Source organism: Ammospiza caudacuta, chromosome 3 (assembly GCF_027887145.1).
Source record: "Ammospiza caudacuta isolate bAmmCau1 chromosome 3, bAmmCau1.pri, whole genome shotgun sequence".
Classification (NCBI taxonomy): Eukaryota; Metazoa; Chordata; class Aves; order Passeriformes; family Passerellidae; genus Ammospiza; species Ammospiza caudacuta.
In genome coordinates this window covers 2,447,168-2,474,964 of record NC_080595.1, presented here as the reverse complement: position 1 = coordinate 2,474,964, position 27,797 = coordinate 2,447,168, and the positions used below count along the sequence as shown (strand labels likewise).

The 27,797-nt window shown below is 47.4% G+C and overlaps 1 protein-coding gene across 1 annotated transcript; it reads left to right on the top strand.

The window, feature by feature from the left end:
• Positions 1-402: 402 nt before the first annotated feature.
• On the top strand, positions 403-27,797 carry REL (REL proto-oncogene, NF-kB subunit). Its single transcript, XM_058802345.1, has 10 exons — positions 403-523; positions 5,548-5,690; positions 8,272-8,420; positions 12,439-12,530; positions 22,257-22,397; positions 25,296-25,400; positions 25,625-25,837; positions 26,162-26,230; positions 26,333-26,407; positions 27,136-27,797. The coding sequence occupies exons 1-10, from the start codon at positions 517-519 to the stop codon at positions 27,795-27,797; spliced, it is 1,656 nt and encodes a 551-aa protein (XP_058658328.1). The 5' UTR covers positions 403-516.

The window sequence follows — 27,797 nt, the reverse complement described above, 5'->3', positions numbered from 1 at the left end:
ACAGTCTTGCCTGGAGTTTTTCGTTTCCTGGGCTGACCACCAGGCTCCATAGAACCGAGAAAAAGCTGGGTAAGGAGAGCGCTTGGTCTCTCGAGGCTGGTGGAGCAGGAGAGCGGGGGTGTCGGGGCGATGCCCTCGGAACGAAACAGCTCTCGCTGTACCTGCCCTGCTCTGGAATCAGAACCGCTCAACTTTTCCTTCGTACTTTTGGCTACCGGGCAGGGCAGGGCCGCAGCACGGACTCGTGCCTGCTGCTGTCCCCTCGGAGCTCCATCCCGGAGCGGGGCCTGCCGGTGCTGCGGGGCTCGATCCTCCTGTCCCGGCGCCGCGGGGCGGGGCGAGGGGCGGCCCCGCACCGCCCCTCAGCCCAGCGCGCACGTCCGCCCGCCCGCCCCACGGGAAATTCCCCCTGAAAAGGGCGGCGAGCCCGGCAGCCGCGGCCGTGCCAGTGTCCCTGCGAGGCGTGCGGGCCCGGGCCGGAGCCCCGCGGCGAGAGGCCGGAGCGGAGCTGTCAGCATGGCCGGTGAGCGGCGGCGGGGCCGGGCCGGGCTGGGCGGGGGGCTCCGAGCGCTGCCCGCCCGCCCGCCCTCGCTGCATCTCTTGGCGGGTGTTTACTCTGCGGGGTCGAACCGGCGTTCGGATGGCTTACAAGGCTGTTCCGTTCCAAATGGGTCTTAAAATTGCGCGGTGGGAGCGTTTAGGTGCTAAATAATCGCGCGGGTCCCAGTCTGGGATGGAGACAACAAGCTTAGAGGTTGGGTCGTGGTCATCGGGATCCCGTTCACATCGGAACGCGGCTGTGAGAATGCAAATGAATGAGAAATAGTGATGGCACAAATGAAAAGTAATGCAGATAAGGGGTCCTGCTCTGAGTAATTACAACAAAACGCACAATTAAGTTTCTAGAGGCTAAATGAAACCGAGTTTGTCATCCGAGTTTCGGGAGGCGTCTGTTTGGTATCTTTCTTAGGGTTAAAAAAAAGCCCCTAAATTTGAAACTTGGCTATACTAATTCGAATAGTATCTCTAGGCAAAGCTGCTTTTCAGAACATGAGTGTGTGTTCTGTTCTCTCTTAGCAAGGTATGAACTTTCACTCCTGGTAAATATATAGGTGTGCCAGCTATCAACGCGGGGAGAAAACAGCTGGGCTTGTGCTTTAAATGTTATGATGTATTTTAAACTCGCAACAATGAAGCAGGAGAGAGCAGTTTCGGGTTGTTTTTTTTTCTTCGTGTCTTTATGTATTTTCAGTGTAATTAGGAACCAGATAAGGAATTTTTTCAGCGGGGGAAGTTTATAACTTCCTGGTACTAGCTAGCTTTTGTCGGTTGTTTTTTTTTCTCTTTTAGTTGCCGTTTTGTAATGTAACACGATAGTAAAGAGGAAGTTCACGAGCGTTGTTCGGTCTCTGTTAGAATTTGTGCAGTTTATGGAGCCCTAGGTAGATTACTGCTTTTCCAAATCAAATCGTGTTGCGGTTCCAGTTGCTTTTGCTTAAATTGGGTGGGGTGTGCTGTGACAAAGCTTTGCCATCCTCCCGCTTTGCCTGAAGTGTTGCAGATTCTTGCTTTTTAGAAATGACAGACTTTGTGCCACCAGGGATTTGTTCAGAGCGGTGACAGAGTTAAATAGCGACGCTTCTCCCATCTGTGTCTCCCTGCAGGCCGGAGGGTTTCGGGTGATACTTTCACATCTCCACAAAGACCCACAGCTGCTCTGCTTTCACATGCAGGTGTTGATGGAGAGTCTGTTCACCCCTGGCCCTGCAAGAAAATGGCAAATTGGGCAGTTCCCCCAGAGCCTGCTTGCTTGGAGCAAAGGAATGAGACAGAGCCCTTGATCGGGTTGTCACACCTCCTCCCTGGTGGCACAGGCTGTGTTGAACTTGAAACTCTCACAGGTTTCTTGTCATGGAGAGGTCTGATGGAAGTCTGCTCCGAGTTTTAGGGATTGTCCTTTTGTTGCTCTTTGTATTGCTCAAAATGTGAGAATAAAACACCCTTCAGTTCTTGAGTGATCATAACTGGCTGAACTCTCACAGCTGTCACTGCTTCTCCCTCTTTTCCTTGCTGAACTCTCAGAGCTGCCATTGCTTTTGCCTCTTTTCCTTGCATATATAACTGGGACACCTGATCTTCTATATCCTCTTTAAAATTATTCAGTTTATTAAAACAGAATAATTTTAAAGAGAATATAGGAGATCGAATGTCCCAGTTATATATGATAGTTTGGGTTATCTACCTGATGGGAGGTGATCAGTTTAGAAACTGCATTTTGACTGACTGTTGGAAAGGTCTATAAAGAGTCCTGAACAACAGTTCCCAAAGGTTCTGACCCCAAACACAGTCTCAAGTGGAAGTGCATTGTGCTTGTGAAGGTTTTAAAATTATTCAGTGTTGTATTCAGGGCAGGAGGGGGAAAAAGCAATTCAATAACAAAAAGAATGACAGGCAGGTTATAATGTGCAGCACAATGTTTCTATTGCTAGCATGTGTATAGGCAATTAGAATTAATTACAAAGACAAATTAAACGCTTAAGAACTTAGATGAAGGATTAGCTAGATTTTTTTCTTTCATTTCAAATGCTTTATGGAGTAGTTGTGGGCAGGCAGGTAATAAATAGGAATAGCTGTGTGTTTCTCCTCTAGAATTAGTGAGAGTTTGGGTTTTGGTGTATCTCACATTTGTTTGACATACAAAGCAAGACCTGAGGAGGCCAGGTCTGTAGTGTGTGTGTGGGAGCTAACAGACCTCTGTGTGTGAGAGAGAGCAGATTGTGACATAGTTAAGCTGTGCCAGTTCCAAGCACATTGCTGATTTACAGAAATAGGGAACACCAGACACTTGGCTGCAGAGTGCTGGTAATACCTCTCACAAACACTTCTGTGTGTTTCCTCTCTGCACAAAACATGATGACACTGATAATCACAGCAGAGATGATAACGTGATTCTTGAATAGAGAGAGAGGCAGCCAAGACAAAATGAAGTTTAATGTTTAATCTCTGGAGGCTGCTGTGTCACCGAGCTTTACTTTCCCACAAACACACCTGCTGCTGAGCGGTGGCTTTACCTTCAATGACATTTGTTTCAACCACAGCCCTGTAAAGATCACTGAGCCCAGAGCCTTAAAATAAAGGGCTCTTGAGAGGTGAGAAAATAGCCCTCTCAAGCGAGCATTGCTAGAACTGAAGGGAAATTGTTGGTTAAAGCAGCAAGAGTTAAAGACCTCAAGTGATTGCGCTCTTGTGGTGAGCAGCGAGGCTCTGGCTGGTTCTGACAAATACACAATGTCTGTGGGTGTCCTGCATGTCTGCTGGGCAGCTATGTAAGCATGAGAATCTCCCAGATTAGGAGGCACTTTGCTGTAATGTGGTTGTTTTAACTTGAACACAGATTTTTAATTTATAAATGGATACGTGTCTGTATTTGTGCTGATCAATGCAATAGCACTGGAGTAAGCTGAAGTGTGGCGGTTAAAATAGCCGTGCACAGATGCGTGAGCATGGTTTTGTGAGAAGCCCAGACTTCTGCTCTCTCTCTGAAACCAGCTTTACGTCATTTCTAGGTTTTTTTGTTATCAATGCCTGCCTTCCCCTTCCCTTTTGCTTGTTTTCCAGAAAGAGAAAATATGCAAAGCTCATCTAAAGGAGAGTTAGGTAAAGAGCTGGAAGTATCTAGAAAAGGGACCATCCCCCTGAGGAACCTAGACTAGACTAGTGGCTAATGTGTATTTAATGTGACAGCTCATGGCTGGTGATCAGAAAGTTACTTAAAATCTACCGGGTGGGAGGCGATCAGTTTAGAAACTGCATTTGACTGACTGTTGGAAAGGTCTATAAAGAGTCCTGAACCACAGTTCCCAAAGGTTCTGACCCCAAACACAGTCCCAAGTGGAAGTGCATTGTGCTTGTGAAGGTTTTGCAGAGGCTCCAGTTGTTGAAGCCCATCCAAGAGCTGCTCTCACACAGTGGAGGATGCAGTTCCACCCCTGCTTGTAGGTGTGTGACAGATAAATGTGCATCCAGGTCACACTGAGATGATGTCTCACATGTCGTTCTTTCCATCCATCCCTTCTCTGCTGCTCTTGATTGCTTTATCTCTTAGGTTATAATATTTTCCTACTTTGGGTATGAACTGCTGCAGCACTGGAAATCTTTTGTGATCAACAAATCCCAGGCATAAAGTTCAAGCTTTGTGTTGGCAGAGGTGCCTAAACCAATATAGGTGCACAAAAGAGAAGCCTTTATTATGGAGTTAGGGTTGGAATCCACCTCTTTGCCAAAACCTGTGTGCTGTGGATTCACAGACCTTGGGCAAAAGGAAGTTGGGGTTCTTTTACCCTTTCAGCACTTTCAATATGTTTAATAACTGTTTTGCTTATTATGTTGAAGTCCAAGCACTTTTTTCCTGTGCTGTGCCACAGGATATTGTCTGTCTGTTTGTTTGTGATGCTCAGCCTTGCTTGAGGAGGATGCTATTATGTGAAGATGACAGAGAGCTCAGTAGACATTTCCATAAGCTACGTTCTTCTGATTGTGTAGCACTGTGATGATTCAGCTTCAACAATATTTACTTAGCCTCTTTTGTTTGTTTTTCACATGCCATCCCACTGTTGTCACTGTTTGATTGACTGTCCTGTTTGATGTTCTCAGTGAGATATATGAAACAGCTTGTTGCTGTCTGGCAATAAAACATCACTTGAAGAGTTCTTAGGCTCTTTCTAAGTTAATGTCTTTCTAACCCCCCCCCCCCCCCTCCCATTTAAGAGTTCTGCTGTCTCTTATTCTCAGCTATCACTCTGTCTTTCCTGAAAACCTCCCTTCTGACAGCTGCCCAATACATTTCTGAGGTTTCATTGTCTGGGGAGATACTGCAACTAGAAACCAGCCCCATGGGAGGTGGGCAGCTCAAAATGTAGAATTCAATACGAGCAATCAGGTATTTTTTGAGCTCACAGTGATAGTGAGCTTCCATCCATTAGGAGTATGGGGTTTTTTTGCATAATTTGAGTAGTTTCTGCTGCACTCTGATAGGAACTAAATCAATGAGTTCTGAGCAAACATCTTCCCTTCCAGAGGATGCTTAAGAGAACACAGCAGTTGACAGTACCAGTGCTTGGAGAGGACAGCCATTCTTAGAAGTGTAATATTCCTAAAAATGTTGGATGATGATTTGAGAAATCCCAAGTAATGATTTGGGTTTTGTAGTATAAAACCTTCTTTCATCAGACACATCTTCTACAATGGTTAAAAGAAGCTAAATTCTAGAAGAGATGGAGGGAGGGGTGTCTTTTTTTGCTAATTACTTCCATGGTGTTGATACCATGGATGTTTCATCCAAATCTGTTCTCTTTCCTTGTACCCCAGCTTCAACATGTGCATGTACATAAAAATAAAGAGTGGATTTCCTGAAATCCACCGAGTGGATTTCAGACCAAGTGGAAGGATGGTAATGTAAATCAAAAGTCTAGAAGTTCTAATTCTTGCATCTTCTGCTGCTTTTTAAGCTCTCTTGTGTCCTAACATTGAAAATATTTTATTTTGAAGGTGGCCCTGAGCCCTACATTGAAATATTTGAGCAACCCAGGCAAAGGGGCATGCGTTTCAGATACAAATGTGAGGGAAGATCAGCAGGCAGCATCCCAGGAGAACGCAGTACTGAGAACAACAAGTCCTTCCCTTCCATCCAGGTAAATTCTGCTTTTATCCAGGAATTAGCAGTGCCCGTGTGCTCGTAGCTATGTGTTGGACTCTGCACTGTAAATACAATGCTTTTCATCTCTCCTTCTGGGATTCTTTCCTTGGCATGCAAATGGAGCTGCAGCAGAGTGGGAAAAGAGTTACTTGCTCCTGGTCACGAAAAGATTTGGTTTCCAGGAGGAGGAGAAGGTGCAGAGGTGGTTTACAAAGTGCTGCTAGAGGGGCCGCAGTGAAGACTCCAGGGCTGGGAGCCATTCATTAGCAGCTTTCTCTGCGTGCACATCTGCTCTGCTTTCTTAGCTGGGTGACGTGGGTTTGGTTTTAAGGTTTGGACTGCAGCATGAATTTTGGGGGAGAGTTGAAGGAATTTGCCTACAAAATGTGGAAAGGCTTTGAAAGGTTGCTGGGCACAACATGAAAGAAGGCGCTTTATGCAAGCGAACAATCACCCGTGATGGGGAGAATGGGCTCTGAAAAAGACACCAGCATGAAGTGTGTGAAGGCAGAACTTCAAAATGAGCTCAGAACAGGGAACTGAGTCCTCAGAGCATCTGCAGGGATGATGGGTGGGGTGGTTGCACCATGGATGGGTTGGGAAATCCAGAATGGAGAGGGATTCAGGGGAGCCCTGAGAGCTGTGCCAAAGCAGGGACAAAGACAGAGACAGCAGAGCTGGAATGGAACCACTTGGGCAGCAGCTTTCATAGGCTGGACAAAGGAGACCGTAGACAGGTAGGGTAAGAGAAGATCCTTTCTGATCCCCTTTCTGATGTTTAAGTTGCCAGTGTTTCCTTTGTCTCTTTCACTTGAGGAAGTCTGTCAGAGCTGAGATTAGAGGAGAAAGCTCAAATTTAAATGGGAAGTTAAGAGCACTTGCCATCTTCCTGCCCAGGAGCAGAGGCTATGTATCTGTGTTTGCAGAGTGTGCCAGCATATAAAAACCAATGGGGAGCCCAAAATGGAGTCTCTGGAATCACAGCAGGACATTGACAGAGAAGATGTGAGAAATATGAGATGGTTTATGCTGAGGCAAAAAAGCTCTTTAAGAGGGAGGGTTTGAGAAGGAGAGTGTTGGCAGTCGTGTTGAGCAGCAGAGTGAGTCTCTATTGCACAAAAGCAGCTGTGGAAGCTGCTCCAGCCCTGCAGCCAGAATCAGTGAGAGAAGAAGCAAAGCAGGGTTCCCTGTGACAATCCCAGTGCCGGGTTTGGTTAGGGAATGCAGGAAATGGAGATGGTGCCAGACTCATTTTTCAGCACTCTGCCAATTGAACAAGGAACTGTGTGGGCTGTTGGCAAGAGTAGAGGCTTGCACAGACTCTCAGCCCCAGTCTGTGTCAGGGCACAAGCTGAATGGGCTGAATCAAGCCTTGATTCTTCTTTTCTTGAGCTGTGCTGCACATGAAGGCCAGGCAGAACCCAGAGGGGAGGTGGGACATGGGTTTGTGACCATGCAAGCCTGGCCAAGTTTGTTCTTTTGAAAGGTGACTATTGATGACAGAGCTGATTGTGCGGATAGCAGGTGATTTCTAGGTGAATTCCTGCCTCCCTGGAGCCCGTGGGAGGCTTTAGTGCTGATTGGGTTCCAGGGGAGTCCCCTCTCGAGATGGAAACGTGAAGAGAGAGGCCAGGAAGAGATTAAATTTCATGGTGTGGTTATGAAGATGAACATCAAGGGGGAACTGGAGAACCAAAAGCAGCTAGATCAGGCTTCACATTCATGGGGCTGGGTGTAAAGTGAGGGAGCAATGATGTAATGGTTGCAGAAAGTGAAGGAGCAGTGGAAGTATCATTTTAAGGGTAAAAAGTTACAGTGGCTTGTGTGAAGACTGAATGGAGCTAAATTGGAGAGTGATGCAAACAGATGATGACAGGTGAAAGAGCACAGCTCAAGTTAAAGATTTGAAGTGTTGACTGAAAAGGATACATTGTGGATCCTTGGAGTCTCAGGAGGAGGAGAGGGACTGTTACTTATAGGGCAGGGGAAGTGGAGGAGGAAAACTCACCTCTGCACAAACATTGCCTGAGTAAGTCTTGTATTTGCTTTCAGGCTTTTATGTGTCAAACAATTGAGGCCAAACTGTTTTTCCTCCTTTTTTTTTTTCCTTTTACACTCCCCCACACTCGGTGACTTCACTGGTAGCCATCAGCTTGAGGTTGCTTTCATGCACCTGAGAAAGGAGCATTGAACTGTCTGATGACTGCTGTGAGAGCTCTGGTAGGAGCCTGAGACTTTGCTGCCCAGCCTGAGTGTAAGATTGACTACTCATCTGAGAGTTAGTTGGGAAAAACCCAACAACTTCAGAGGGGATTGTGTCATGTTATCCTGTATCTGCTAAGATCCTCTTTCACTACTTAGTGTTCCATGCACAGGTATTATCCTCATCCCAGAGGTTTTATGAGTTTTTTTCCTAAAATCTTTGGAGGTAGACTTGTTCTTCAGGCAGCATTTCTGTATGGTCCCCTGTGTAGCTCTGGTGTCTTCCACCGAGCATTTCAGGATAGAATTGATTTTCTGTAACAGCTGGGGGCCGATACCTAAAACCTTGAAAATATCCCACATTTTTTTTGCAGATTCTGAACTATTTTGGAAAATTCAAAATAAGAACCACGTTGGTAACGAAGAATGAGCCCTACAAGCCACACCCCCATGATCTGGTTGGCAAAGACTGCAGAGATGGCTACTATGAGGCTGAGTTCGGGCCAGATCGACGAGTCCTGTCGTGAGTAATGCTGTTGCTTGGGAATTTGATTAATTGTGCAAGTGATTTGCTAATCTTGTGTGTCTTGAAACTCATATTAATGATTAAAAGAGCAATTACAATGCTGTCTTTGCTGTAGTTTACTAATCCGTCCTGGGGAACTTCCCCGGAAGTATTTCCTTCTCTTTTTGATATTACATGTGTACTTTTTCTTTCCTGTCACCCTTTTCTTTCCTTCAACCATTCCCCCAATGTCTGTCTTCTTTTCCTTTCTCCCACTTACTTTTTTTAGCCTTGTTCATTAATACATCTTACTCTTGAGCATGACTCTTTCCTACATGTAAAAATGATGAGTAATAGAAAGGGTAACAGCATTAGAATTTGTGCTTCGTGGCGATGAGGGAAGTTCACACCTTCCATGGAAATTGTATTTGGACTTTCTGGAGAAAGTTTGTAGTGGCTGAGTATCATATAATCTAGAAGACAGTGATTGTGACACATCTGGGAGTGTTGGTGGCTGTCACTGCTGTTGCTTGTTGTTTGGGTTGGAGTTTTCTGACTGAAGATATGGATTCTGCTCAGGCCCAGCTCTGAAGAGTAAGTGTGCCAGGGAAGGCTCTGCTTGTGGGTGCAGAGAGGAAAACTCAGGATGTGTGCAAGACATTCCTCAGTGCTGTTAACTGTGTTTGAGATATTCTTGTATTTGGTGGTGTTTCCTCCAAGTTTACCAGGTCTCGTGTAACAAAATAAAAGCAGAATAAGCTGCAGCAAACATGGAGTGATTATTGCTGGAGAAGGGAATTTAGAACTGGCAAGCTGTTTGTGGTTCACAGTTTGCAATGCAGGAAATATGGAAGTAGGCTATTGCTTTGGGGTAAGCATAACTGAGCTGGGAAGAAAATCAGGTGAATATTTCAGTGCATAAGTAGCTCTTACACAGAGTTCTCAGGCCAATGGGATTCTCTTGGTGTTGCTGAAATTACTCCATGTTTACGTGGGTTTAGTCAGTAGGACACTATTAAAGGAGAGAGCTGAAGACACATCTGTTTTGAGGGTGGTGATTTATTTCACTGATGGTGAAATAAACAGTGGAGATGCTTCTTCAGCATCCAGCCCAGGCTGAAGGGATCAGGGATGGGATCAGCATCCAGCCCAGGCTGAAGGGATCAGGGGTGGGATCAGCATCCAGCCCAGGCTGAAGGGATCAGGGATGGGATCAGCATCCAGCCCAGGCTGAAGGGATCAGGGATGGGATCAGCATCCAGCCCAGGCTGAAGGGATCAGGGCTGGGATCAGCATCCAGCCCAGGCTGAAGGGATCAGGGATGTGCTGCAGCATGTTCTGGGGCACGAAGCACCCTGACTTGCAAGCATCCTAAACTCCAGCAGGACCTTCCACCTTCCTCTGACCATCCATTCACCAGCTTCCCCTCGGTCTTCTCAGACCAAGCTTCCTCAGCCAAGGCCAAAGGAAGTCTGCTGTTCTGGCCCATCCCACTTCCTCCCCTCACTCTGTGCCTGCTGACCCAAAGCAGAAAGCCTGATTGCTTAACTCCTTTTCTGGCCCTGTGTTCCCATCACTGAGTGCAGGCAGACCCTGAGGATTGCTTCTCCTCTTGGCATTTGGTTGCACAAGCTTCAGTGTGGGGGCACAGGCGAGCCTGTTGGAGAGGCCATTGCAGGATGTCACGCCAAGAAGCTCTGCAGATATTTATTTGCAGATTGTGGTTTCATCTCCATTATATGTTTGCATCAAATCCTGTCCTTTGGCATAGTGCCATGTTTCGCTTCTAGCACTGGTGCTTGTTTGCTCCATCCATGAATTCTCAATATTTTTAGGATATGAGCCTCTCAGTTACCTACAGAATAGTAAGTGGGCTGCTTTCATGTTATTGATAATGTGAAACTGTGAGCTTTGTGCTTGACATTGGAGGTCCTGATGGGAGGAGGCTCGACACATTCCCTTTGAAATGTTTCCAGCATCGGTACACTCATTTTTTTTAACAAATCATTGGTTGCTTTAAGATGAAAGAACAGTGTGATCCATAATTGGATCTGGATGTTTAAAGTCATTTTCCTTTTTGTGGCTGGTGACTCAACCTTCACATTCTTCTCTTCGTGTCTGTGTTGGAGAAAAGCCTCATCCAGTACTAGTGAGCAGGAGATGTCCTCTGTCAATAGTGTTTCTGGCTCTCTACTCTTGCTGAGCATCCCAAATTGAGCAGAAATCCTTTTTTTTCTCTCAATAGAAGTGAAATTATTAATCACAGAGTTTGGGCTGCTCTGAGTAATTACTCTGCTTTCTGCTGTTCAAAGTTCCCCATGTTTGAAAGTTCCCAAGCATTTTGTTCTGCCTGTGGTATAATGATCTTTGTACTGCTGCCCAGAGTTGATCAGAGCCCTCCCTGGCTGAGACATCAAGGCAAGGCTATGAAAGTCAGAGTTTGTGGGGCTGCTTGTGTACTCAGATTTTTTTACTTCCTAGTTTCTTCTCTCTGCAAGGATGATATCATAGTTTTCTTAGCTGTTTTTAATTTTCTTCTCTCTTCCTACTTCTCCCTCTCTCTTCTCGTTATCTCACTTGCTTCCTGTCAGTGCCCATCGATGTGAAACCCCAGAGCCCTGCTGGGGCTCTCAGCAGTTCCTCCTCTGCCCCAGCTCTGCCTAGGCATGGCTAAACACACACTTTCACTGTGACAGCACAGCCTTTGAAAACTGACAATTGATGATTGATAATAAATTGGTAATCTGACAATTTCGAGCTGCTGAAAATCCTCCTGTGCATGAGAGGCTTCCTTTGGGGGTATAAAGAGGAGCTGCCCCTGTTTGTGGACTTGGAGGTGTGCTTCAAACAATCTGTGGAGCACAGTGGGTGTTCTGAGGGGGGGAAATGATGTGTGCTGTGATCCAGCCCCAAAGAAAGTACTTCTGCAGGAGCAGGTGGCGGTGGGATTGCTCATCAAGGTGCAGTCCCAGTGTGAGTGTCAGTAGCCACGACAGGAAGGCAGAGTGCTGTAGTGAATGATGAGATGCTGCTGTGTTTTATTTTCCCCTGGGTCATGCCATGTTCAGTTTGCAAAGGAAGCCTGTGCCTTCCTCTGCCAGCAGAGGTTCTGGAAGTGGAGCCTGATGGCAGAGGGTTTGGGAGCCTCTGAACACAGACAGGGGAGTTTAGGGAGATTAAACTTGACACCCTGCTAGGATAGGCTGGTTCAGAGGTGTACCAGCACTCTTGGCAGGAACAAAGACTATCTTTAGATGCTCTTTTGCTGAAGCAATGAAGGTTTGTGGAGTTTCAAAGAAAGGGAAATGGCTGGGACTTCTGGAGAAAGATGCCTGGCACAACCCATCTTCAGAGCTTATTATAACATCATGAAACACAGATTATTTCTCTTTTTTCTTTTTTTTTTTTTTTTAACTTCCTGCTTTTCATCCACTCAGCTTTGATGATGTCATGGTTTTTCCATGTGGGAAAGAGTCAGCCTGCCTGGGACTCCCCCCACCTCCTGCATCAGGGCAACCTGAACTTTATGCAAATCAGGAGGAGCTGAGCTCTTCAGAACTTTTCCATAACTATGTGAGATTTAAAAACTTGTTTTGACCTGTTTAAAAAAACCCCTTTATAATAGTGTTCAAGATTTACATTCCCTGATAAAAGCAGGAGAGCAAATCCTTTAACTAATGCAAATTACCAGGTTTATTGATTACAAAAATGATTGTCATTATAAATCACCCAAACTCAGTATCTTACTTTTTAATCACTGTAGGTTTACTGCAGAGTAATAAATTTTAATATAGAAATACATATTTTTAAGAATGTAAATTATTTAGAATTTTATTTTAGGATTTTTTTCCCTTCTGTGTCTGCCCTTACTTTAGGAAAAAAAGCATCTTTGCTCTTCAGGTCTTGTACACCCTTCTCAAAAGAAGCTTTTTTAAAATTTCTGACACTGGATGTTATCACACTAATCAAATATTTTATTTAATAGTCTACACTGAAGATGTTATTAGTTGCTGAAATCTGGCCACATATGCTTCAGTTTTCAGAACCTGGGCATTCAGTGTGTGAAGAAGAAAGACCTGAAGGAATCCATTTCTTTACGAATCTCAAAGAAAATTAACCCTTTCAATGGTGAGTGGAAATCAGCTGGTTCTCTTGGCAGGGTGATGGGGTTTTGTTTGTCCTGTCCTGCCTTTGCTTTTGGGTTGGAGCTTTATTTTATTCTCCAAAAACTCTCTTTCTGAGAAGCAGTCTTCCCCTTCTGTGTCCCTCCCAGTCTTTCTTCCCAGTCATCACATGATGCATCTATTTGGATAGTTGCCCTTTTTCTTTTTCTATTGAGTTTTTGTAATTCCCAGCAGCAGTCTGAGTTGCTGCTTGGGCTGAAGGAATGGGATAGCAGCAGAAACCTTTCCTGGAAATGTCTCCAAGTATCTTGGGAGTTGGATTTCCCCAGTTTTGGCAGTGATGAGAGTAAAAGACTGAATTAGCATAACTCTTCAACAAGAGTTACTTAAGCCAGTACAAATCTCACTTGTCACTTTCTCATCTCATCTCTTCTCTTGCTGTGTCTCTTGTGGCCAGGCCAGGGGGCTGATGGCCCCCTGGGAGCTGCCCCTCACTTGATTTCACAGCATGGCAGCTCAGAAACCCAGAGCAGGACTGCAGTGGCAGGGTTTGGAGCAGCCCAGTGTGGTGGGAGGTGTCCCTGCCCATGGCAGGGGGTGGAACAAGATGATCTTTCAAGTCCCTTCCACCCCAAACCATCCTGTGATGCTGTGGTTGGGCTCATCAGGGTCAGAGGCAGGGCCTGCTGCTGCAGAACCACACCTGTGAAGGGTTTTGTTTGACGTGACTGATCTGTGGGCTGCTCTCAGGAGGAGTCATCCTGCTCTCCCCTCCATCCCTGCTCACACACTCCCACCACTTTCCTCACACCACCACACACAGGGGCTGCGTGGCCCCACAGCGAGTGCTCCAGTGGAAAACCAACTTGAAAGCAAAAAATGAAAAAAGGAGAGTGGTTTCCCTTCAGATAAACTTGTTAAACCAGCTCCCCTCACAGCAATTTTACTGCTAATTCTCTGCGCAGAGGTGGTGGGGAGCACACTGCAACATTTTTTGGCCAATTGCAGTGGGACGAGCACATGCAGAATGCAGGCACAACTGGGGGGAATGAAATTAAAAGCATAAATACCCCAAATTATTAGCTAAGCAATGTCAATGTAGTCATGCATTTCCCTAAGTGTATTTCCCCAAGCAGGGCCTTGGAGATTCTCCAGACACTTCAGTGGGTTTTCTAATACCCACAGAACTCTTGCTATATTCAGGTAAGATCCTTAATGGAGAATTGAGAGCTGGATTTCTGGCTGGCTTTAAAAATACATGTCCCTGAATTGGGACAGAAAGAAGGATGCTGAATTTATCACAGAATAAGAAATGTCTTTGATAGTTTTCTTCACTTTAGAGCAGCTGTTTGGAATCAGGCTGATGGCCCTGATGACCCATCTGAACAAATATCCTAGTTAGGATTATCTATGCACACGGTATTTTGACAAGAGTTTAGTTCATCAGCACAATTTAAACACTTTAAGGGTTTGAATTGTGTTGCCTTGACTCAGCCAGCTCTACCTTGATTTCAAGCAATGAAAGGGGAACTTTTCTTTAGAAGGAAGTAGATTTTTACAGTTGTTGACACTTGACTCCACATCCAATAATAAATTTTGGGCGATCACGGAAAGTTGAGCTCTGTAGAATCCGGGCAGATCCTGGGCTGCTTCCCACCAGTCCAGCAGTGGAGGGGGCCACTTTTCTGCCCTGGCAGCAGGGGAGAGCCTGCCTGGGTGACACACAGGGGAGAGCCTGCTCTGGGCAGGGGCTGTGCTGAGAAGGGGCTGCTGGCAATCCCCAGCTGTGTCACTGCCCTTCGGCGCATGTTAACGTGTCAGCACAAAGCAGAGCCACTTGAGAGCGGCCTCCAGGGCAGTCCCACGCTGAGCAGAGCCCAGAAAGGCCTGGGACCAAGGTCTAATAAAACAGAATTAGTGACAGGAATGTTTTTATGTGTTTATTTAGTTGATCAGAACAGGGTTTTGCGAGCAGCAATCGCCGCAAATGTTCGCTGCTTGACAAGGTTGAGAGTTTTATGTATGGATTTAGTTTGTTTTTTAAGGTCAGAGGAGTGTTGGTACATTTTCCAGGATTGTGCAGGCTGTGCTGAATCCATCCTGCATTGTGCTTTACCTGCCCTGTTCGGAGACATTCTGGAGCAGGTCGCAAGTTGGTGTTACTCATTTCTTGTATGACATCATCAAAGGAACTTCATGGAAAACGAGCCTTGAGGGTGCTTGTGGGCTGGTAGGCTTTTCTTTTTTCTTTCCCACTTTCTTCTGGGACAAGCATTCCCTGTCCTGAGCCTCCTTTTGGGGAAGAGAGGTTGAGTATTGACCCTAAACGACTGATGCCTACCTTGGAATCCCTGGATGATCAGAACTTGTTGGCAGATCACTACCGTGTGCCCAGCTGGAGGTGCATTGGGTCATTTTTGAAGTGCATCTGTGTAAGGCTGTCTCCCTATGAGCTCCCAGTGTTGGCTGGCAGCATTTGTGCCTTGTGAAGTTCAGCACAGGCTGTAAGAGCTGTGTGCATTCACTAGGATGGATGACTTGCAATCAGGTTGCTCCTCTTGTGTTAGCCTTGTTTGAGAGAGAGGGAATTGCTGTTTCCACACTGTGGTTGTGATCTGTGGAGTTCCCAAAGCACGTGCCATGTATTTTAGTCCTCTAACAATCTCAAGAATTCTAGAAATCCCTTTTGTCTCTCATCTCTGAGCACTCCAGGGAAATGGGGCACAGTGTCAGCCTAACATGCAACTGGGATTACTTGGCATGATGATGGTGATGATGATGATACAAATAGCACAGCATCGAAGGAGCAGAGTTACTCCGCCAGTGGAGCTGGTCCATGTCTGCTTTCTATGGTGTTTGTTTTCTTTTAGGAGCTGTTGAGTTGTGCCATATCCTTGTCTTCCCATGCACTGTCTGATGTACAGCCAACTCAAATTAAAAGAAGAGCCAGTTTTCAGTTAAGAGCTTTTGTGAGTGGGTGTGACTTGACATAGAGACAACAATTGAGTTAATAACAACTGGAGTTAATTGTCAATGAGGAAAAGCCCTAAATGTTTTCTTTAAATTATGGAAAAACTGTACTCAGTGCAGTGTTACAAAGGACTGACCTTTTTCTAGCCAAATGCATGGCAGCACAAAAACTCTGGACTCATCTCAGAGTGAGAATCCCCAAATTCCAGGCAGTTTTATCAGCGGGGATAACCTGACTCTCCCTGGAGCTTGGCTCAATCCTCCTGCTCCTTTGCAGCTGCTCGTGCTGAGGAGCATGCAGTTCATTTTCAGGCTCTCCCTGCAGCCCACACCTCAGCACGTCTGCTGTGCCTCCGCAGCGTTTCCTTTGCGTTTCCCTTTCCGCCCGCCGGCGGCTGACCCTGCGCTCGTCACTGTGCCGTGACGCCCTCGCCCTGCCCACGCCGCCCCCTCCGCGCTTCCTCCGCCTCTGCTTCCATGAGAAACCCCCTCTCCTCTGCTGCTGCTCTCCTGTGTTGTCCCCAGCATCCCCCTCTCCACCTGCGCCAGCTCCACAGGGAGTGTTGTGGAGCTTGATGGATTCCGTGAGCGGCTCTTGGCAATGGGTTGAAGGTGTCTGCTGTAACGATCTCCTCGGACATCACAAGGAGCTTTGAGCTTCTTTTCTTTTATTAAAACAAATGTGCAGCCCTCCAGTTACATCCTGAGGTGTAAAATCTTAGTAGTGAGAATCCCTTTTGAAGGGGCACCGAGCAAACCACTCAAGGGAAGCTGCGTGTCCTGATCAGGGCATGGCCCTGGCTTAGCTTTGGGAAGCCCTTTGCTCCTCTGCTCTCATGCAAATGCTCCTTTCTGCTCATTCCAAAATGCATGTGTTAATAATGAAGGACAGCCCCCTTTCAAATTGTTTAAAAAGGAAAATTACCAGGTAGCAAGACAAAAATGCTGACTTCTTTGTTTATTTATGATAGAAACAGAAACTGCCAAAGAAAGGTATCAGGAATGTACAGAGGCTGATGGATACACTCGTTTAAATCTGTTCCAGCTTCACCTTTTTCACATTGAATTTAAAACAGGAAAGGAAACCAGAGAAACACCGTCTACACAAAACAAGTGCTGAGTTTTGAAAGTTGTAATTTGTATTCCCAGTTCTTCCTTTGGCCAGGCCATTTGCCTCCCCTGCATTTCTTTCTTCTGTAAACCAGGGAAATGAATCCACAGAAGTTTGGACATTTACTGACTGTAGAATGGCATCTGAATTTTAGCTGTTTGCATTCATCAGCTCCCTGAGTTTGTGCTTTTTGAAAAATGGGTGTTGCTGATGCACGTTCTGTTTCAAGGTACAGGTAAAATTTTCTCTTTTTTTCTGCAAAATTGATTGAAAATTACCTTTTGTGAATCTCAGTGGAATAAACAGGTGTGGGTGTATTGGGAGAAGAAACACTGTGCTGCCGCAGTCCTTCCCTCCCCTTGTTCCCAGCTTCACCAGGACTCTTCATCAGGGACTGTAGTGATAGGACAAGGAGTAATGGATTCCCAGAAAGAGAGGAATTTAGGTTGGATATACAAAGGAAATTCTTTAATGGTGCTGAGGCCCTGGCACAGGGTGCCCACAGAGAAGCTGTGGCTGCCCCATCCCTGGAAGTGTCCAAGGCCAGGTTGGATGGGGCTTGGAGCAACCTGGGGCAGTGGAAGGTGTCCCTGACCATGGCTGGGGATGGATCTGGATGAGCTTTAGGGTCTTCTCCAGCCCAGACCATTCCATGATCCTGCCCCTTGGGAAGTGTTAGTAAAAGGCTGCCCCAGCACAGCAGTGGCTGCAGCAGACACAGGCTGGGGGATAAGCTGGGTCTGAAATGGATCTCCTGGGCACCAAGAGGGACCTGTGGCTTGCAGCCCATTTCCCTGCCTGGCTGATCCTGCTGTAAATCAGCAGCAGCCCTGGAAGAAGCTCTGCTTCCACCGATTCCCTTGCGCCAGGGCTGCCTGTCGTGGGAACCAGCTGGCTGCAAACAAGCCTTTTCCTCTTCCCTTCTGGCAAGATAGTTCTGAGCCAGACCAGTTCCTTGATCTGATTCACCACATGAGAGCCGAGCCAGCCTGAGCAGTGCTGGAAAGGTTGGGCAGAGCCACCTTTGGCAGCAAAACCTCGGGCATGGGCCGAGTTAGACTGCCCAGTCGGTATCAGGGCCAAGGGGGGTATCTTTGTACTCCAGGAGCAAAACCCTGCAGGCAAACCACTTCTGTCTCATCCCTTAAATGAAACTGAGCTCCCAGCATATCCCTAAATTAAAAACCCTCATCTGCGTAAGAGAGAAACAACTCATGATGATTATTAATGATGTGTGTTCCCCACACATGTGGGGAGTGATGTGTGATGATTATTAATGAGGTGTGATCTCTGGGGTGTTTTAACTGGTGGAAGGGCATTCTCTTTGACATCTCATGTGGCTCATGTGGCCCTGCAGCCCCTCAGTGACAGGGGAAGGTCACAGGATGTCCCTTTGCAGCAGGGTGAGATGTGCTCTCCACAGAGCCCCCTCTCTGACTGTGTCACACCACATTGCCCTGGAAGTTTCCATGCAGGTTAATCTGAGGTGCCTCCAGCGCTGCCCACTCCAGATGGTGACATCATTAGCTAGATGGTGGGCTCTGTGTGAGGTATGTGCTGTTTGATAGGTGTTATCAGTCAAAAAACCAAACCCTTGATCATTTCAGTGTTCAGAATAAACTTCCACTTTCCCTGATGTATCACCTCATGAGTGAACATCAGAGCCCTTAACCCCCCATTAAGTTAATCATATAAATGGCATTTTATTGGCCTTGCTGGATGTTGAAAGCTAATAAAATACTAAAAAAATCAATAAAACTATAATTAGAAATTAATAAAGAGTATGCCTGACATTACCAGCATCTTTAATTTTGTTTCCAAACTTGGGCTTGCACGTTGGTGTGTTCAACCCAAAAAGTCTTCAATTTTGTGTTACAGAAACAAATCCAGCAGGTTCGCAGTGGAATTCAGTGGAATCCCAGCAAGGTATCTCTGGATTTTAGAGACAATATCTTGGAGACAGAGACAGCCCAAACCTGATGCCTGGGAGCTGCCTGGATCAGCCAGCTCAGGTTGGAAGGAGTTCACAGTTCAGCCCATGTGTGGGGTGTTTTGCCCACACTGGGACTGTGTTGGTCCCTTCCCACCTTAGCAGATAGTGGATTAGGGAATTAGTTCCAAGATAATTATTTAGTAAAGCTGAGAAACCAGCATTTTTTTCAGAAGAGTTGTAAACAGATCTATAATGAAATTATTTAGTTATTGTAGTGCCTTTCCAGATGAACAACAAATCCTCCCTGGGTTTGGCCATAACTGCAGGTTTTCCTTTTGCAACCCTATTGCCAGAATCTTGGTGACTGGGGTTGCATTTCTTTTACCATGGTGCTGCTGGTATTTTTTATGAGCATTTTTTACATCATACTCCGTATTTACCTTAGAATTTTAGTTATTTTTAAAATATTATTTTAATTTCTTTGAGTTGCTTCTGAAAGCTCCTTGTAAAGCTTACGAATAGTCCTTCATGTGTTCCTGTGTGCAGAGTTAACTACAGTTAAAGGATTTCTGCCAGGTGAAGGCTATTTTTTATAATTAGGCTGGGCCATCACAGGAGTATACCCAGGCTTTTGGTTGGGCTCCAGCTCTTTCAGCTGGATCCAGATGAAGACACTAAGGTGTGGTACCACACAGCGAGCAGCAGTCAGAAGAGGAAGTTGAACCCTTGCCAAAACCAGAGAACTCCTTCCCTTTTTGTTTTTTTTTTGGTTCTTGTGTTGTGTTGGAGCCTTTTTTCACCACACCTGTGCCCCCAAGGTGCCGCACGGGATGATGTTTTTCCTTCCCACCTGCGATGGCCCCGGTTTCTGTCCTGCTTGCGCCGAGCTTGGTGGGGTGGCTGCTCCTCCTCTCCAGTACATAGCGTTCCCAAAATCTTCGACAGCGTTTCCTAACTCTAATGACTGCAGGTTTGTCAGGTTTAACCCCTCTGTTGTCCCTCTGCACAGGAGCTGGTGGAATAAGATGGGGTGACATGGCCGTCCTCCACCCGGCCGCGCTCCGGGCGTTGCTCAGGCTGTTTGTCTGCCTCGGCTTTGTTTGCTTTTAATATTCCCAAGGTGTCAGCCAGCATCCACTCCAAGGCAGAGGCTGCTCTCAAATGGACTTCAGAGGGAGCAGGATTAGATGTTTGTTAAAAATAACAGCATTTTGTTTTGTTTGGATGGTTGTCTTGTTTTGAAATTGGTGAAAGCTGTGTGCTTCTTCATATGCACATGGAATCTGGTGTCTCTCTCTTTTTTGAAGCGTGTCATCACAAGATGGAGTTGCAGCTGTCTTGTTCTCCTTTTCTTGCACTGTTATGTTCTTCTTGTGGGGTTAAAAATAGCCCAAGAGGAATCACTCTTGACTGAACGCTTCCTCTTTCAAACCCCAGATTTTTAAAGATTCTATTAAATGGTTTATGCAAACATGCAAATCAGGAGCAGTGGTTTTGCTGCAATAGAATGAGCTGTACCCAGTGATTCTGTCCCTTGCTGTTCCTGGCACACCACTCCTGTGTCAGGTGTTGGACAGATTTATTGGGAATTTGCGCAAGTTTGTGGCAGAGGAAATGACATCATTTGAGCATTAGCATTGCTAATGTTCTCCATATCTAGAGTATTTTTGCTTTTGTAGAGTACTCTTAGGCTTCAGTCTGCTGTTAGATGTTTCTGAGGAAGAGTCACATTTCCCTGTGGAGGGCCCAGAGCAGGGCTGAGGCTCCTTTAGCGTGAGAGAGGGCCTTGCTTGCACAACCACAATGTCCTCGCTTTGGCTTCAGGGTCAGGAGCCAGATCCAGATTTCGTGCTCAGCTTCCATCCACAGACAGCTTACTCAGGCAAAAGGTACTGAATCTGCGTGCTTGGTTTGATTGTGAACAGGTTTGAGGTGTGAGCACCCCTTGGCTCTCTGCAGGGACCCACATGGTCACCAATGGCTAACAGGAATTTGAGCCCTCATGTCAGGGTGTCCTTGGGAGCTTCCATGATGTCAGGGCATGGATTATGGATTAGAGCTGCTCTCCTGATAGCCCTTCTGCAAGGTGCCCTTTGGAAGTGCACTTTTCCTTCTGTGTTCCCTGAATCAGCTGTACCCGGAGGCAGCTGGGCTGTAACTCAGCCAAATCCAGGTCAGGCTGAGGAGCTCTCTGCTCCAGACCCATTTCCTAAAGATCCTCTTTCAGGGTAGCAGGTGAGCTAAGGAAGGGCATTAAAGTATAAAACTGTGTGTGTCTGGTGACACAGCCAGCACCAACCTGCGCAGTGCCACAGGCAGGACTCCCCTGGGCTCAACACTTCTGAAACTCACACAGCTGTTGCTCAGTTTTGTGCTCACTGCAGTATTTGCCTTGAGATACTGCAGATCGCAGGCTTGGAAAGGGGAAAAGTGACTTGATTTCCCTTTGCACCAGAGACCAGGAGAAATTGATATTCAGAGCACCAGAAGGACTCAGAGTGCCCAGTGGAAAGTATTCTGAGCTCATCACACTTAAAATTTCACACTTATCAAAAGGTGAAAGGGAGAAGGCACTCAAGTGGGCATTGTGGAATCCCACTCGTGGCAGGGTGGGAACCTGAGCCAGTGATAAATGCTAAAGGTCAGAGCAGGCAATCTAATCAGTGCAGCATGGTCCCCAGGCTGCTTATCACAGCCACGTTTAATCTTCTGCTCTTGCAAGAGCCCTTTGAAAGGGAGGGGAGGAGTGGAGAGCTGGTGATCTGGTGGCTTGGCACATGTTGGCTTTGGGTAGCTGTGAGGAGTGTGGAACAGCTGCACTGCTGCTGGGAGGGGTTTGGGGAGACAGAAACACTTGCAATTATTTTAATTATCAGTACTTCTATTTCAGTGAAACTAAGCCAGTTTCTCATTTTTACTAGCATTGAATGCCAACACAATGGTTTAGTGTCACACCTTAAAGGAAAGTGTCGAATTCAGAGGGGGCTGCTCTTCCCAGAATTGTCCATTAAGCTGGGAATACATGAAGTGTTCAGTAATGATACTCCAAGCCCTGTGTCTTGTAATTAATTAAAATAATGAGTGAACAGAATTGAAGTGCTGAGTTTGGGTTATGCATTGCTGGGCTTTACACTGGGAGGGATATGCAAGGAAATGGATCCTTTCCAGCAGGGCTTTCCTTCTTGTGTCCCAATGGCTCCACTGATCCCTGCTCTGAAAGGTACAGCTGTGACACTGCTGGTGGTGATGGGGAGAGGTTTCTGTTGTTTCAGCTTCATTCTTGCCCCAGGCATTGCCTTCCATCTCAGTCTCCAGAGGAAAATAATGATACCATGTGGCCAAAGAAAATCTTTAATGGGACACTAGGATCCCTTTGTACCAAAGTATTTCTCTTGGGCAATAACATTAAGTTTGTAAATTTTATCATGCACAAAGAATAAAAAATTACTTTTAAGCTATAGCTACATGAAACTTGTGGCAGGCAAGGTGAGGAACCCAGGCACAAGGAACAGCTGGAGAGCTCAGAGAGCTGAGCCTTATTGGGTGCAGGGAAGGCGTGAAAGGCTTCAGTGTCATTGGTGTGAGCAAGGGATTAATTCATGCAGCCCCTGTCCAGCTGGGCAACTCCATCTCTTGTACTGGTGAGGGCTCATCCCCAGTTTGGTGAGGAATTGGTGCTGGTTCTGTGCCTGACCTGGGTGCTGTGTGTCCTGCAGTGCCCGAGGAGCAGCTGCACAACATCGACGAGTACGACCTGAACGTGGTGCGGCTCTGCTTCCAGGCCTTCCTCCCTGATGAGCACGGCAACTACAGCATAGCCCTGCCTCCTCTGATCTCCAACCCCATCTACGACAACAGTGAGTACCAATGGCTCAGCCACATGGCTCTCTTTGCCTTCCTTTTTGTTTTCTCTTCAGCTTCTTTCTCTTCCTGAGGTCTGTGCCAGCTCTTGAGTCGCTTCTGTGGCTTGGGACTGCCAGGTGCATGAGCGTCCCATGGCAAGGCACAGTGAGCAAACATTCAGACATGATCCCAGGGTGAAATGTTGGCCAGCCAGAGTGAGGATTGTCCATGGCATTCCTGGACTCACACCCAGGTGTTTTTCCAGCCCTTGTTCACCACAGCAGTGTAATTGCAAGGAAGGGTTCATGCCTGATGTGCCAAGTGATTCAAGTGATAGTAGTGAGGTGCATGATTGCCTCAAGGCTGATCTGCTTTCCAAGAGTCCTCTGGAGCCTGTTTGTGCCCTTGAGGAGTCTTGCCTTTGCCTTGTGAGGGCTCTAGAATGTGACTTGCAGGAGAGATTTTTGCCAGTGGGAAACTGTGTGAAGGCCTTTTGTGTCCTGGTTGGTGGCTGTTCCATGTACAGGTGGGCAATGGAGGAGTCTTTGGTCATGCTCCAGGAGGGTGCAGAAGTGTGTGACACTCCTTGGCATTGTTTTCCACATTCCACAAAACTGGGCATCCCTAGGGCATCAGCAGCTGAGGATTTTAGCCCCCAGTGTGTGCTGGACTCCTCTGGGAGCAGAGTAGCAAAAGAACTCTTAATCCTGAAAAACTTCCCTGCAGCGTTTTTAATTTCTGCACCATGAGCATTTCCGTGCTAAATATTTGACGTCCATTTTAGCAGAAAGTACTGAATAAAATGAATCTGCATTTCCTGAAGTTGTTAGGATTGTGTTGATGTGGGCACAAACCATTGTGAGTAAGCTGAGTATGATCTCAGATGGCTCTGATATAATTAGAGTCTCCTCCAGAACGATCTAGAAGCTGGAGCTGCTAGCATTGTGTCACTGAGAACCCTTGCACTGAAATAATCAGGGCTGAGATAAAAAACTGATGCACCAGATTTGCAGCTCTGCCTCAGCTACCATTTAGAAATGTGCCAAATCATGATTACAGCTGGTGGGCTGATGTCAGAGCCTGCAGAGCTGCTGTGGGGGAAGCAGGGGCGGTGCTGGGTGTCTGTGGGCAGCTCTGACACCCAGAGCCCTCCCTGTAGCACAGCAGCTCTGTAAATAAACCCAACGACACATTGTAAAGAACAGCCCTGCTCAGTTTCACATCCTAGTTGCTTTTAAAAGTGTCAGCCTGCTTGGAGCTGCTCTGTCCTACAGCCAGGCTGTGCCCTCAGGGGACAGGGACTGCAGGCTGGGCACCCCTGGGCTCTGGGCTCTGAGCCTCCACAGATCTGCTCAGATTAGGAGCAAAGAGATACCATGGAAGCCAGCTTGGACACTTCAAATCCAGTATTTTCTTCTCTTTCTTGTAGTTCATAGCTAGCCCAGCTCTTTCCAGAGAAGTGTGACTGTACCAGGGCACAGGCTGCCCAGAGAAGCTGTGTTTGCCCCATCCCTGGAAGTGTCCAAGGCCAGGCTGGATGGGGCTCTGAGCAACCTGGGATAGGGGAAGGTGTCCCTGCCCATGGCTGGGGAATTGGAAATGGATGATCTTTAAGGTCCCTTCCAACCCAGACCACTCCTTGATTCTCTGCTGTTGATGCCATTCAAGCACACAGAAGTGAAACATGGTAAAATTAGGCTTTTCCTCACAATTCTTAATTTACCCTTCCTGTGAAGAGCTCACTGTGACGCTGTCAATCACATGGCCCTGTGCTGTTTCTGGGTTTGTTTGGTTTCCCCTCCCTTGAAGGGTTCTGATTCATTCAGCAAATGAAGTGGTGTGTGTCATGTAGTGCATGGGGCTGAGCTCCCACTAGAACAGTGACAGTAGAGCTGCAGATAGTAACTGCCTAATGGGGACTGGTGAGAGGTTACCAGAGCTCTACTCTAGGTACTGAGAGTCTAAAGCAAATTGGCTTGGTTTGGTTTTTGTTGATTATTTGTTGGGGTTTTTTTTGTTTTTTTTTTTTTTTTTTGTTTTGTTTTTTTTTTTTGTTTTTTTGGTTTTTTTTTGTTTTTTTGGTTTTTTTTAGGCTGATACCATGAGCTTTGATTTTTGGGTTTCTTCTCTGAGTCTGGAATGGGGAGCCTGTTGTGGTGGAGCCTCATGAAGGATCAGTTTCATGGTGTCCAAGCAGCAGCAGCTGGATCATTCCAGACATTTTAAATGTGTTTGGAGCTGCTGCTCCAGAATGGAGCCAGACACCACCAGGCAGAGCGTGGCTCCATCCTGCTGGAGTCACCCATAGCCATGAGATTGTGCAGCTTTCAGTGGGGGCTAATTCATGCTGGGAGGGAGGCAGCTCTCCATCCTCAGCTATCCTGAGGGCTGTTCTTGCACAGCCACAGTCTGGGGCTGGAAGTTTGAGTGCTTTGGGGTGGACCTGCTGCCCTCAGTGAAGGTGTGAAATTATGGAGCTGCTCCTGGACACCTGCAGAGGGGAACAGAGGAGAGGCTGGATGGCCAAGCAGCTCTGAGAACAGAGCTGCAGCCAGATCCTCAGAGAGGGGAATTCTCCTGACTTGCTAGCCTAGCTCTTTCCAGAGAAGTGTGACTGTACCAGGTAATCAGTCACCCACAGAACTGCTCTGAATTCTGCAGCTTGAAGGGCAGTGGGGCTGAGCACAACCACCTCAGTGGGGGAAGTATTTAGGACTGCTCTACAATGGTTAGGGAGTGGTGGCACAACAGTGCTGGTGTCTTGTGTTTGGAGATAAGCTGTAGGATCATGGAATGTCAGACCCTGCTGCTGAATTTCCTGTATGGAGGAAATTGCTTTGTGTGGATTTCAGGGTGTCACACTCTGAAGTCCCAGCAATTCTGGATCATTAAATCTGCCTGTTTGCTTCCAGGAGCTCCCAACACCGCAGAATTGAGAATTTGTCGTGTGAACAAGAACTGTGGAAGCGTCAAGGGAGGAGATGAAATATTTCTGCTGTGTGACAAAGTCCAGAAAGGTAACCTGGACTGGGTTTTCTCTCTCCCTTTTTCCCAAATGGACACATTCCTGCTGGAGGGCTGAAACCCTTCAGCACACACCTTGGAGTGGTTTGGGTTTGGAGCTGGCTGGAACAGCTTCCAGGTTTGTGGGATCTCAGCTCCTCACTTCGCTCCCTCTTTTTTCTGCTGCAAGTTCTCAGTTTTCCAGCCTGACAAGCACCTTCTGTTTCTCCTGGCGTAGATGACATAGAAGTGAGGTTTGTGCTGGACAACTGGGAGGCCAAGGGCTCCTTTTCCCAGGCCGACGTGCACCGCCAGGTCGCCATCGTGTTCCGGACGCCGCCGTTCCTCAGGGACATCTCCGAGCCCGTCACCGTGAAGATGCAGCTGCGCAGGCCCTCGGACCAGGAAGTCAGTGAGCCCATGGATTTCAGATACCTGCCAGATGAAAAGGGTACGGCTCCAACCGTGGGATGAGCTTCTGAGCAGCCATGGTCAATGCAGGACTCGTGGTGGTGGCTTAATTAATAGGAAATCCACAGTGCTGCTTCGGCAAAGTAGAGTTTGGGGTTTGAAAGTTAGAGCAGTCAGTTATTCCCTCTTCCAGTGAAATCACCAGAATTACTGCTGGGTAACACTGGCATGGTTTGTTAGTGCTGCCATGCCTGCAATGTTTTCCTTTAAGTAATTCCTACTACAACTTGGTGCCACTAGGGAGCTCCTTTAGGCCATCCTTAAACAGAAATACAACTTTCCCCTTCTACTCCTTTCTCTCCAGATCCATATGGCAACAAAGCAAAAAGGCAGAGATCAACGTTGGCTTGGCAGAAGCTCATACAGGACTGTGGTAAGGAAAATATTTGTCTTTTTCTTCTTGTTTGAGTGAACTTACATTTAGCTGGAGCTGTACCCTGTAAATGCTGCACACTCATGTTTTGTTCCATCACAGGATCCAACACAATGGAGAGGCCCAAGGTATCCCCATTCCCTGTGGTCACTCCTGAGGGGAAGGCAATTAAGAAAGGTGGGTTTTTGCCTGCAGTCTGACAGTGCTTTAAGCAGATAGTGCCCTCTCTTTGCTTGAAATGCTAATCTCTTGAGGGTTTGCTCCTGTAAGACAGCGATGCTTCTGACTGTACAGACTTCAAGCTATCAGTTCTTTGTGTCACCCTCCGTATGGGCCATAGGGGGGTGAGGTAAGCTGTGACCATGGTCACAGGGGTCTGAGGATGAGGGAAGAGATGAGGATCTGACTCCATGTTTCAGAAGGCTTGATTATTTTATGATACATATTATATTAAAACTATACTAAAAGAATAGAAGAAAGGATTTCATCAGAAGGCTAGCTAAGAATAGAATAGCAAAGAATGATAACAAAGGCTTGTGGCTTGGACTCTCTGTCTGAGCCAGCTGACTGTGATTGGCCATTAATTAGAAACAACCACATGAGACCAATCACAGATGCACCTGTTGCATCCCACAGCAGCAGATAATCAATGTTTGCTTTTTGTTCCTGAGGCCTCTGAGCTTCTCAGGAGGAAAAATCCTAAGGAAAGGATGTTTGTGACAGTAAGCAGCTCTCTTGCTGCTGCCTACAACTCCGGGGTCCATCCTGGACAGCACTGAAGCAAATAGACAGTGGGAACATCCGTGCAATCTTGCCGTCTTTCCTTTGCCTTTTACCGCTTGTGATTTGAAGGAAAAAAACCACAAAAAACCCAAAATCCCTAAAAAGCGGCATTCTCTCCATAGAACCCAACGTGTTTCCCTCCTCGCTGACGATGTCCCCGGGGCTGGGAGCCCTGTCCAACCCGAGCCAGCTGTACGCGAGCTGCTCGCAGCCGCCGGCGGGGCCGAGCAAGCAGGACTTGCTGAACACCCCGTTCTGGGCGCTGGGCTCCCTCCAGCACGGCAGCAGCTTCAGCACCGAGCCGCAGGGCAGCGCCTCCCTGCCGGCCTTCCCCGACGGCAGCGCCCTGGCCTGGCCCGACGAGAAGGATTCGAGCTTCTTCCGGACCTTCGGCAGCGCCAACGGGCTGGGCGCCGCGGGGCTGCCGGGCCCCGAGCTGCAGCAGGGCCTCCCCGGCGGCTCCGGGCTGCCCATGGACACGGAGGACATGGGCTGCGGCAGCCTGAGCCTGGAGCGCTTCAGCGCCGCCGTGCTGGGCAGCCAGCGGCAGCAGCCCCCGCTCCAGCTGCCCCCGGCCGGGCCCGGCGCCGCCTTCCCCTCAGCGCAGCCCGGCCTGGCCGAGCCCGCCTACGGCTTCATGGACGCGGAGGGGCTGGGCGAGCCCCGGCTGGGCCAGCAGGGCGGCCTGCCCGACGGGCACTTCTACGACACCGACGGTGTCCACGCCGAGGAGCTCTACCAGTCGTTCCCCTTCGATAACATCCTGCAGAGCTATCACCCGTGA

What these genes read in the sequence shown, in the direction of transcription:
- REL (XM_058802345.1), top strand. An exon ending in AGTCCTTCCCTTCCATCCAG is followed by an intron (nt 5,691 to 8,271) that starts GTAAATTCTGCT and finishes TTTTTTTTGCAG; the next exon opens with ATTCTGAACTATTTTGGAAA. An exon ending in GAAAATTAACCCTTTCAATG is followed by an intron (nt 12,531 to 22,256) that starts GTGAGTGGAAAT and finishes TGTGTCCTGCAG; the next exon opens with TGCCCGAGGAGCAGCTGCAC.